This window comes from Pseudonaja textilis, chromosome 6, assembly GCF_049901715.1.
Source record: "Pseudonaja textilis isolate UNSWEBS1 chromosome 6, rPseTex1.2, whole genome shotgun sequence".
Taxonomy (NCBI): Eukaryota; Metazoa; Chordata; class Lepidosauria; order Squamata; family Elapidae; genus Pseudonaja; species Pseudonaja textilis.
The window spans coordinates 59,605,810-59,618,800 of record NC_141995.1 but is presented as its reverse complement, the minus strand read 5'-3'; the positions used below and the strand labels follow the sequence as shown (position 1 = coordinate 59,618,800).

Sequence of the window (12,991 nt, the reverse complement as noted above, 5' to 3'; positions counted from 1 at the left end):
CTTGTCGGATTTGGAGCATAACTTTGCTAGCATGTGAAATGAGTGCAATGGTGCAGTAGTCTGAACATTCTTTGGCATTGGAATGTAAACTGACCTTTTCCAGGCTTGTGGCCACTGCTGTTTTTTTCCAAATATGCTACCACATTGAGTGTAGGAATGTAATGCATTTGTCATGTAAGAATTTTGACAGCTCAACTGGAATACTGTCACCTCCACTAGCTTTGTAGTTGCTCAGACTTCCTAAAGTGTTCGTTTGTGTTCACATTCTACATTTACAAACTGATTGACACTATATATTTTCAAAGCTTAAGAAATCCTAATATTTAGATAGTTCTAGATATCTAATCAGAGACATGCTATTGTGTATGAATTTTAAGTTTATGTTGGGGACAAACTGTTTACAATTTTAAGAGAAACCAGAATAAATATATCGGTAGAATTTTGTTTCTGAAAAATAACTTCATTGGGAGTTGCTCATGAGTTCTTTGTGCTCTCCAAACAGGCATATCTCTACAGTTTTAGCAGCTGCCTTGGACAAAGACAAGAAAGCAAATAAGTCTCCAATATATCATTCATTACCTTCAAATAATAAATTGGTGTGTACAATAAAATAAAAACCCAACTTTTTTATTGCACAGGCTACATAAAAAAAGAGAAATTGTTTGTAGATACTCTTATCAAGATAGAAAAAGATTTAAGATATTTTTTGAACCTCTATATTTAATAAATCCAAATATTGTACATGTAGAAATATCATGCAGCACTGCATTCTAACCACTGTGCCCCCGTGGCTCTTATAATACTACATTACTTCACAGAGATATGAATAGATCCAGGCTGGATAAGGCTGACATAAGAGACAGTTATGCCCAGAGTTGATGCTATTTGGGGAAGTCTTTATGCATCTAAATTATGAATAAAAGGAAGTAATAAACTCAACTTATGAATACATATAAAATGCAGCATGGAAGAATGTTTAAAATCCAGAAATAAACCAGAAATAATTCCCTAAAAACATTTTTGGTATCTTTACGATTGTATGCATTTATAAATAAAACTCACGTTATTCGAGGTACTTTAAATATAATGTCATAACTGTAACATTTATCTTTTATTCATACTGATTTGAATGGGGCCGAAAGCAAATACAAATCTACGCTTTATTCCAGTTAATGATGGACAATACCTTTATTTCTTGAATGTTCGGGACTCCTTTCCTGCTGAAATTGAAAACAAAGAGAAAAGCAATAATTACTTCATTTGTACTATTTATAAATAAATCACGTTGATAAACATGTTTTAAAAAATTGTGGTATTAATTTTTCTGAACTCATCAGGATTAGATCACTTTAACAATATATAAAAAACATTGTACTGACCTAGTATGCATAATCCATTCCCATTAGAGTTATTTGAATGCTTTCTTGGAGCGGAACATCTTAGTCTATAGTAGCAAAAATACTATGGTAATACTTTTTTTTCAATTAATAAATATTTTTTAACAGGTATGAACTTTCATGAGTAACTGATGAAATGAGCTGCAGTTTACTAAAATTGTGTCTTTTTGTAAAAGTGATTTTTTTAAAAAAGAAATGTTCTAAGGCCGAATCAGTGAATGAAGGAACAGATCAGACGTTGCAGAAAACTCACACCTATGAGTTCAGGATGTGTTCTTGCTCCTCTCACCCTGTGGCTGCTCCTCTGGGGTGGCAGGGCTGTGAGTGTGAACCGCTGCTCCCTCATACCAGCAGTGGCAGGAGCAGCAGATCGGGAAGTTGACCAACCATCCAGCAAATGCTGTCCCACTGTCCTGTGCACTCGAGCCGGCCAGGTGCTCTGGACCGCAGATGCATGTCAGTGCCATGGGCTGGAGGGTTGGATCTGTGCATGAAGCCCACTTGGGCAGGGATGGGATGCAAAATTTGTAACAACCGATTCTGTGGGTGTGGCTTGGGTTGTGGGTATGGCTTGGTGGTCATGTGACTGGGTGGACATGGCTTGGTGGTCATGTTATTGGCTGGGTGTGGCCAACTCAATATCACTCACATCGAGGCACGCATATCCTTATCTGGCCTCTCATGACTGTGGGGATGCTGGAACAGTTGTAAGTGTGAAAAATGGTCATAAGTCACTTTTTTTCAGTGCCATTGTAACTTTGAATGGTCACTCCACACAAGCAAAGCAGAGGTGGTATACAGCAGGTTCTGACCAGTTCTGGAGAACCGATAGCAGAAATTTTGAGTAGTTTGGAGAACCGGCAAATACCACCTCTCTAACTGGAGATTTTACAGTATCCTTCCCCTGCCACGCCCACCAAGCCATGCCCACAGAACCAGTAGTAAAAAAAAATGAATCCCACCACTGAAGCAAAGTACCAGCAAAGGAGGGGAAAAAAACCTCCAGAGACGTTCTTAAGACAGGAAGTCTAGTCCTGCCAAGAGCGTAATAAGGGTTAACGGAGAGGCTGTTTCTGTAAGGAACACCAGAATGTTTTCTTCCTGCCTTCCTTACAGGATTGGGACAGTAATTTATTCTAACAACTGGTTCTCTGAACTGCTTAGAATGTTAACAACCGGTTCTAGCAAATAGATGCAAACTGGTAGAATCCCACCCCTGCACTTGGGCAGGGAGGGAGAGAAGCCCTGGCCTGCCCATCCTGGCTGGCAGCTCTGCTGGGAAAATGATTTTCTGGTTTCTGGCATGCATGCGCACCGGCCAGCTTGTCTTCACACATGCATGCATGCCAGAAACTGAAAGACCAGGTGGCCAGCACACATGTGTGCTCCGGAAACCAGAAGATCACCTTCCCGGAGCACACATGCACACCGGGGGCTGCTCTTTTGGTTTTTGGCATGCATGCATGTGTGAAGAACAGCTGGCCAGTGCACCAAAACCTGGAAGAGCAACGGGCAATGGCTCGTGTGCCCAGAGAGATGACTCTTCATGCCACTTCTGGCACACGTGCCATAGGTTCGCCATCACAGCTATAGGCAAAACATTATATAAGAAATATTGTGTCAGCTTGACTAAGGTCTCTAAATCACACTTCTATCCTGGATCTATTTTTTAACTCCTCCATAATTCAAATCATTGAACTTCAAAGGAACCCACTAAAAAAAGAAGCAATTTACCATGCATTTTTCAGAGTAAACCAATGCAAAATAAATAGTGGAACAACTTATAAAATGTCACACATATACCCAACCTTAAACCTCATTTATAAAATAACAGATTTGCCCAAATGTACAATATCTGTGTTTAGTTCCACTTATTATGGTCTTTGTCTCTAGTCTAACACTCTCTGTGTTTCAACGCATGATCACGTATGCTTATATCTGAGCTGATATGATATTCTTAACCATTAATGAAGTATATATGCTGCGATTCACTGAATTAAAATGTGATTGTGGTTTGCTATAATGTTCAAATCCAGTCACTATTTTCTAGAACAACTAAATAAACTTGCAAATTGTAAATATAAAGATACATCATTCACATGCAATAATATGATTTTTAATTATTGCAAATATTTGGGAAATTATTTCAAGGACTGGCATATGTACTTTTAATAAGCCCACACTTTGTTCAACCACTGTTAATTAGCTATTGGTCTTTGAAGAGTAAAAGGTAGTCATATGAGCAAGATCTTTCTTGATTGCAACACACAGGATTTAGGAAACAATTTGAAGAATTGCTTTCTGAATCTTTTTGCTACACTCAAGAAAGATCTTGTTCATATGACTACGCCCTGGAGCTCCTTGTTGTTCATTATTTTAATCTTTAATCTAAAATAATTTGGTCTGCTGTTTACTAAAGGGTTTTCATGTACATTTGAAAGTTTCATCAATGATAGAGATTTGATCTTCTATATATGAATTGTATTTTGCTGGGTTGCTATATTACAGCCAGCAGTAAACATTTAAACCAATGTTACCATTCCAAGCCTTCTTTGCATTTAGTATTTCATTGTACTGAATAACATTATTAAATGTTTATCTTATAGATACATATTTTAAATTTCACTGATGTTAGAGCTATGATCCTCTGTAAAAGCAACAGCAAAATCTCACTGGCCTGATTTGTTAGAAGTCAAAAGATGTAGTTAACAGAAAATTATTCACTGATATTTTCATTTAGTATTTTACTATGAATATTTTTATCAAAAACTATCCCTGATCCTTGACAATATATTTTATTTTTTTTAAATCCTAAATGAATGAAAGTTAAACAGAAAAGTTGACTAACTATCCAAAAGACATGCAGAGTACACTGATTAATCTTACAAGCCATCTATCTTACCAATGCCTTACTGTATAGTAAAACTAAAGTTAACTCATTTGTTCATTAATTTCCATTTCTCTATGACACACATCTTATTAGTATCCAAGCAACCATGACAATATTATATCTCATTGAAACATCAACTGACATCATATTGCATTCTTCAAGTTTAATTTCTAGACATATTAGTTTGATAGACAAACTAATTCTATAAAAATAGTCATATTGTTATAAGAATTTGGAAGTACATATGTAAGTCATGTGAACTTGTGAATGATTCCAGCGGTACATAGGAATTTAAACAGAGAGACGTCAGACTGTGTAATACTCTGTGCCTTCCATAGAAGCAAATAAGTGTTCATTTGCCACTTGCATTCAGAATAGTAATACAAAAATCAGTCACCTTAACATCTGCAACATACTGCATGATTTCAGTTCTACTTTTTGAAAAGAAGTTGATTATTATGATTGTAAAACTAGCAATTACACTGTTTCCAAGGCTTTTTTTTAGCACTTTAAATGTTATTTTACGTTCCAACTTACTTTGGGCTTATTATAAAAGGAAGAATTAGATTTTTAAAATAAATCAATATATATTTTGTACGAAAATTGATCTGAGAACATCAGCCTCATTCTTTTCAACCTCTTATCTGATTTAGTATTTGTTATTTGTGGCTTTTTTTTCATAGACAGCTTACCATAAAGGTTTTTGACCGTTGTTCCATGCATTTGCAATGGCAATAATATAACAAAAAACATCTCTATAACCCAATCAACTTTTATTGTCAGAATACAACACAAGTACAATGAGATTAGCTGAGCTATAACACATAAATGTGTACTATATGTATATATCATGGCAAAAAAAATATAAAATGGTATAAAATGTCAGGAAGAATTTGCTTACATCTTTTTTGACTACAAATATTATTAAAAGGCACACACTTTTTTTCATTAAACTTTTAATAAAGTTTGTCAGTTGATAAAGTTGTTACCATATGAATTTTGCCAATTTTTGACATTGCTATCTTCTAACTATAATAACAAAAAAAATTCTTTTCTAAAGAATTATGCCACCTATTTATTTATTTTTTTTCACTCATTTGGCACAGGAGAAAACGGGAGAAACAAGGCTGCAAACATGTATGACATGCAACATGCCAGCAATCTAGCTAGCTATGTAATGATTTAAAAACATCACAAACTATCTAATTATAGATCAAATAGTGTTAAAGCTCAGACTATGCTAAACCATTTTTTACTTTAACTATGATTTTGTGCGTATCTCACAGTCCCTAGGCATACACATTTCCCAAAATTACAATGGCTTATACAAAACAGGGCTATGGATTAAAAATCATGATGTATTTATTTATTTTGTATTTGTAAATACAGTACTTGCATTTTATTCAAAACCTATGGTAAAACAATGAATTGCTTAGCAAAATGTACGAAGTCATGTTATGTTACATAATGAATCTGTCCACTCACACAGTGTATGGATACATTTCAATTATGGCTTAGTTATAACTGTTATTACCCCTAGGGCTGTAATTAAAATAAAAATAAAAATCATGGTTTACTCTTCTGGATAAGCTCAGTCAAATCAGACATGTCATTATTTTTAACCCAAAGTATTGGGTTCATAAATAATAAATCAAAATCAATATTATGTTACGTGAATCAAATCAATGAGAAATATGAAAAAGACACTACCTTTTATATCCTATTTTTTCCTTGAATAGTTACACCGAGATTTACAATCTAGATGTCAGCTTTGAAAGTCAGCTGCCACATTTAACGGAAGGGGGGGGGTGGAGGAGTTGAAAAGTTCAAGGTTATTCTGTATGTCGTATTAAGAAATTCCAATTGCAGTTAATTGGTTCTCGTGATTTATGAAGTGTAGAAGTGGGAGGAGAGAAGGGATGAGAGAAGGTGGATTCTGTGTAACACAGGAAAATACTTTCAGTTTGGGAAATTGCCTTAGACATACCAGATCTGTTCCTAAATAAATCAATTGGAGAGAAAATGTCTCGGAGTGATTGATATCATGGATACTTTCTGGATGCCTCACACTAGAATCTTTCCCCCTATATTGAAGTACTTCAATATAACTTACTTGTGTAGATATGCATATAAGACACGGCTGTAATAATGGGTGTTGGGAAAAGCTGTTACTCCCAGATATCTATTAGACAGATAGACATCAAAGAATACAAACTTGTCAGAAGGGGAGAAAATCCAATCCACAGTTCACAAACAAGTCATTTACTCATATTTACTCATAAATGAGCTTGCAAGTAACTTGAGTACATAGTTTTCATCTTTGGTTCAAATATTTTTAGTTTATCAAAATATAAAATACAAAGAAAAATTATGATAATGTTAAAATAAGGGAGGTAAAGGGGCAAAAAAACAACAACTGACTCCTTTTGGTGTAGTAAAATAAGGTAGTGACATAAAACCTCAACTTTTACTTTTATATACTAGTATTTTATATATACTAGTGATTTCTATAATGAATCTATCTATTAAGCAAAATACAAAATCAAAATTTTATTTTTCCACCTCAAGTACAAAGTCCAAAAATGGTTTCCAAGTAGAAACAAATTTAATCCTATTTTTTCTTTAATCAAAGCAGTCGATCTAAATAATTGGCAACCCCAAATTTCAACTAATAAATGTTCTGTCCCACACATTAGCAATAAAAGTCAGAACACCAAATACAAATTGTGTGGAAATGATCTCGTAGACAACCCTCACTCTGTCAAGGACCTAGGAGTACTCATCTCAAACGATCTAAGCTCCAGAGCTCACTATAACAGCATTGCCAAAAAGGCTTTAAGAGTTGTTAACCTCATTTTGTGAAGCATCTTCTCCAGCAACACTGAATTGTTAACTAGGGCATGCAAAACCTTTGCCAGACCAATTCTCGAATATAGCTCATCCACCTGGAACAATTCACTGCTCTACTCACAGTAGTATTCCCTATGCCTCCAGGCTTGAAAGTTTGGGCTTGGACCATCTGGAACTGTGCCACCTGGGACCCGATCTAAGAATCGTTCACAAAATTATCTGCTATAACATCTTATCTATCAATGACTTCTTCAGCTTCAATCACAATAATACATCGCAAACAACCAATACAAACTCAAGGTAAACCACTCCAAACTTGATTGCAGAAAATATGACTTCGGCAACAGCGTGGTCAATGCCTGGAATGTGCTACTCTACTCTGTTGTTCCAGCCTCAATCCCTCACAGCTTCAACCTCAAACTGTCTACTATGGACCTCACCACATTCTTAAGAGGTCCTTAAAGGAGACATGAATAAGCATACCGGCATGCCTACTGTCCCTGTCTTACTGTCCCCATTTATCTATATTTACTTCCTTTGTTCATATTTATGTTCATATCTATACTTGTTATCTTGTACATGTTTGACAAATAAATAAATAAAATCTAGCTATCTCTGCTAACTCTGCTAATTTTTCAGCCTTTTGTCCATTGTGGGAATCAAAGTATTCTTCCATTTTGTGCATCAAGTATTATTGCTGCAGTCAACATAATATCAAAAATCCATTTTTCTAGTTCTTTATCCATTAAACCTAGAAGAAAAGTCTCTGTTTTTATTTTTATATTCACTTTAAGAATGTTCTGTATTAAGATGTGAATACTCCAATATTGTTACATATATCTATCATATATGGTAAGAAGTTTCTTATTTACATTTACATTTTCAGCATTCATTTGAGATATTCTTATACGTTCTTTATAATTTGTTCTGTGTTAGATGCCACTGGTACATCATATTATTATTTTTTCTTTTAAATTATAATTTAATGTGAATGTTAGAACTTTTGTTCATATGTTTTCTCATTGTTCAAGAATTATATCTAACATTCTTTGCCAACTGAATCATACAATGCTTCAAATGCTAATTCTACAAGTTCAAGTTCAATAACAATTTATAAATCTTAGCAATAATATGTTCATCAGTACCATGCAGTAGGATATCCAATTCATTTTTTACAAAATTGCAGAAAAAGATCGAGAGCTCTTTTTGTCTAGCTTTTGTCTATCTTTCAATTGTAAATATGCAGATCAATGGCAAACACATCCTTCTGACTCCAAGTCTTCTTTAGATTTGAGGAAAGGATCACCCAAAGGAGAAAGCAAACTGCAACCAAGAGGGGCCTCTTTTAAAATAGAAGGCAAATATACAAAAGCTAGTGTTCTAAGAAATGGAGGCACGCTTTATTGTCCATTTTAAATGGCTGGTTCTTCCATGGTGAACTTGCTTCTTGAATGTCTCACCCCCAGCCAGAGACTCACCCAACTGCTTCTTCAAGACATCCAACCATCCCAAAAGGGCTGATTTCCAGAACTTCCCATTTTCCAGGGAAGTTTTTTCAGACATAGAAACCAGCTCCAAGTACAAAATCATGGAGAATCGGTATCAGACCAAAGATGGAAGTTGGTGGTACTTAAATGCTTATTCTCTTTGGTTTCAAACTTAGCGTTTAAACTTAGTGTTTAAAGTTTGGTTTCAAACTTTAGTGTTAGATCTGGAGATACTGTCAAAGTTGTCACTGGAAGTCCTCACAGTTTTCATCTTTGAACTTGATCGACATATCAAAAGAAGTTATGTTATTAGTTTCACTGATCACTATAGGAAGCAGATTACAATTATAAAGAGCAGAAAATAAATTAGGAGTAGATTATTCCATTGGCATCTACCTACTGACCAGCCTTAATCTTGTTTTCCTCTCATATAAAAGCAAATAATAATTTACTTTGATTGTGGAATTTACTGAACAGCTTCCTGCAGTTAGCTGAACAAAGTGACTACAGCACATTGTTTAACATAGTTTAAGATTACACACACACACACACACAGACACACACACAGACACACAATGTCTAATCAGGGTTGAAAAGTTTGTAGCTTGTGGCTCAACTATAATTACCAGCAACCTGTGAGCAATTATATGAGATGAAAGGTGGGTGGGGAGGCAGTTAGATTTCATTCTGTTTCTATTTTAATAAAATATTATTTTCCAATCACACTTGATGATACTATTGATCCTAGTGGGTAGTTTGTGGGACAAACAAACAGCCTTTCTCATTTCACATTTTTAATTACTGTAAAGACTCTGATTAACTTTAGGTTAATTCTCCAAGACTTTCTTCAAGATTTTCTGGTTATTGTCCAAATACATTTAGGGCAAAAATAGAAAGAATTGTTTTAAGCCATTCTGAGTATCACAGAAAATTAAACTTGATGTTTTCTCACTTTTGTGATATTTCACAAATCACATTCTTTTTCCCCACACTGCTCTTTTTTTGCTTTACAATTTTTAGAAAAGTTGATTATATAGCAAAGAGAAATCTTTCTTTACTAGAACATTCCAAAACCAAAAACAGAAGAAAAAACTATGTGGCTCTATATACACAGAATATTTAACAACAGCTAATTTAACCATGTTTTCTCTCAATAGCTGCTTATTCTGATTGCATACAATACACTGAATCATTAACTAACCACATAGATCATGTTCACATAAGATATTACAATAAAGCGTAGTTGGATATGGCTCAGTGTATCATACACAATATCAAAACACCAAAAGTGCCATATAATTCTTCCCAAAGGTGACATTAATTTTTTGTACTATTTCTTCTTTCTACTCCTCCTAACAAAATGTATTTTCAAACATAGACTCTTTGAAATAATTCTCACAACAATTTCTAGCATTTAGGTTATAACTGAGTTTTAATAAATCTAACCATGAACAAATTGCAATAAGCATCACAATGGATTTTTCCCTGAAGAATCCCTGCCTCTATTTTTTAAAATCTGCTTGTTGTACAGTTATTAGACTTTATTACATAAGATTTTATCACATAAATGTGTAGGTCATCTTGCATCATCAGAGTGAATTGATGGTTCAGACTAGTGCTAATGATACCAGAAATGACCCCCTCAAACCTCCAGACTAATATCACAGCTCCTTAATTTTGTACTTAGTTCTAAAGATATTTCAGATATTTCTTAGTGATATATTTTTTGTCAGAGCCACTTTAGTTACGTCCTACTGAGGCTCTAAACCAGCAGAAAAATACAGATGGATTATACTCCATCGCCAATCAAACTCTGTTTAATCAAAGGAAATGTTTAAACTAAGTCTGTCCAATTTAATATAGTAGATTTTCTGTGACTTGGCATAGCAAAATTAATTAGGTTTTACATTGTAAGTGAAACAATATTCTAGGAGAAAATTGATGAATTGTCTAATTGTGTTATATTCTATGGGTTTAATTTTTAAAAGTAAGATACACATAAACATTTCTAAAGACATTGAGTCAGGGGTGGGATTCAAATAATTTAACAACTGGTTCTCTGCCCTAGTACTCTGGCTGGGTAGGCGTGGCCAGGTGAACATGTGACTGGGTGAGTGTGGCCAACTTGACATCACTCATCACACCCACCCCCGCCTCCTGCTCTCGTATAGGCCACTCTCCCTTCCCCAAGCCTTGGGCCTATACGCAACACCTCCAGAAATGAAAGTGAAGCCTCAGTTTCCTGGTGCAAATGCACCCCTTCCCCACTGAAAGGATGGGGAGAGACTAGTAAAGCATTCTACTCCCATCACCAAGGAAAGTAAGACATTGGAGGCTGAGCTTATTCAAAAGCAATACATTGTCATAACAGCCAACATTTCACACCTGAGGTGGCAGAGGCAATAAATTCCATTGACTCCTCAGAAATAATTTACAATTAAAGCCCATTTGCACCCCCAAAATAATACATAAATAGCAGAAGGAGAAGGATTGACAGTACTTTTGTGCAGGGTTTTCTGAAAGAAACTAAGCTAAAGCTGGATTAACCCTTTTCTTCCTTCCTTCCTTCCTTCCTTCCTTCCTTCCTTCCTTCCTTCCTTCCTTCCTTCCTTCCTTCCTTCCTCCCTTCCCTCATTCCTTTTCCTCATTCCCATCTCCTTCCTTCCTCCCTCCCTCTCCTTCCTTCTTTCTTTCCCTTCTTTCTTCCCCTCATTCCCATCTCCTTCCTTTTTTGGCCTGTTTTTGGGGCATTTTCTGGGCCATTTTTGGCTGTTTTTCAGCTAAAAAATGTCTGAAAACAGCCCTCAGCCCAGAAATGGCCGAAGGAAGGAAGGAGGGAAGGAAGGAGGGAAGGAAGGAGATTATAATGAGTGAGGGTCTTAGGGAAGTCTTGCCTTAGCAATTGACCACCATAGGTGCCCCCAACATAAGTGATGTTGAGTTGGCCACACCCACCCTGGTCATGCCTACCTCAGCTATGCCCTCAATGAAATTGAGTTTGACACCCCTGATCTATATCATCTATATCAATCAATTTATCATTCTATCTGCTTTTCTCTGTCTTTTATCATGCTCAGTCAAACTACTACAGGATGTAGGCCTCTTCAAAGAAAATTATTGATCATAATCTAATCTTCCAGTCCAATGTATGGTGATAAACTTTTTCAGTGTCTTAGTCTAGGGCTGGGAGAACAATACTGGCTCAAAATCATAGCCAATCTAAGAATGTCTAGAACCTGGATATATATTTCTAGTACGATATCACACTGGTTCTCATACGACCATATATCTAGATCTGTCTTTTACATAAATCAGAAATTCATATTATTTGCTCAAGAATTAGCACAAATAGTTTTCTTAAGTATCTTAAACAGTTTAGACTTTTGAATAACAGTCACATTATTATCAAAGGAATTGCACTATGTTGCATCATGTTTGTGTTTCATCATCTTATCTCAGCAGAAAGCAGTGAGAAATAGCAATTCACAGCCTCTTAAAATTGAAAAAAGGATCTTTTGTTCATCAATAGGCTGTATTCAATGACCTGTCAGTGAAGAGGGGAAAATATTTTCTACAAGCTATGTGATGAGAAAAGATTCTGGATGGCTGACCACACAAATTATTATTTTGGTTTATTCCAAGCTATGGGTGACTTGCAATATAGCTAACCCAGCACTAAAAGAAATAGAAGGAAATTAAATGCATTTTCGTGGTTTAGCAGGAGTAAAAAACAATTGTTTCTCATCGTATATGAGTTACAATTCAAAGCACAATTATTTGGGACTAAGTTACATTAAATTCAAGGAAATCACATTCATGGTTTAGAGTCTTAGTAGCCGACTTCATGCTTTCTATGTATTTTAGGATGGCTTATAAATAGTATATCATTGTGCAACACTATTCTATTAGGAGAATAGAACAGGCATGGTTTAATTTTCTTTACTAATATATGCAACTTCTTGGCATAAAAAATATTACAATTTCAAGGTATATTTCACAGTGATTAAATACACATTCTATTATAGAAAGGAGAATGCATTGAAGGCTTCTTATATTGTCAATAAACATTTGAACAATTGTTCTTAGCTAATTGGAATAAACAATGTCTTCAGCTTTTGTTTCAATTCAGAATTGTGCTATGTATACTGCCTTGACATATTGTCTATTATCTATTGTCAAAAGTCTATTTTTTTATTTTTCTTGAAGAAAAGAATGATATAATCTCATAATACTAATAGCATATTAATTAGGACACCATGACATGCACATGATTTATTAGAATGTTAGTAACATAAATAATTAATTAAAATGAACTTAGTGGGAGAAGATAATATATTTATTTGGTTGATTAATGTAATTCTGATAAT

General features: G+C 35.0%; 1 protein-coding gene across 1 annotated transcript in view; it reads right to left on the bottom strand.

Annotated features, from left to right (window-relative positions):
- Positions 1-12,991, bottom strand: part of FSTL5 (follistatin like 5) — a 340,397-nt gene that overhangs the window by 274,076 nt on the left and 53,330 nt on the right. The window contains exon 3 of the mRNA XM_026699957.2: positions 1,187-1,220. Within this exon, the coding sequence (XP_026555742.1) occupies positions 1,187-1,220 (34 nt within the window). The remainder of the gene's footprint in view (positions 1-1,186; positions 1,221-12,991) is intronic.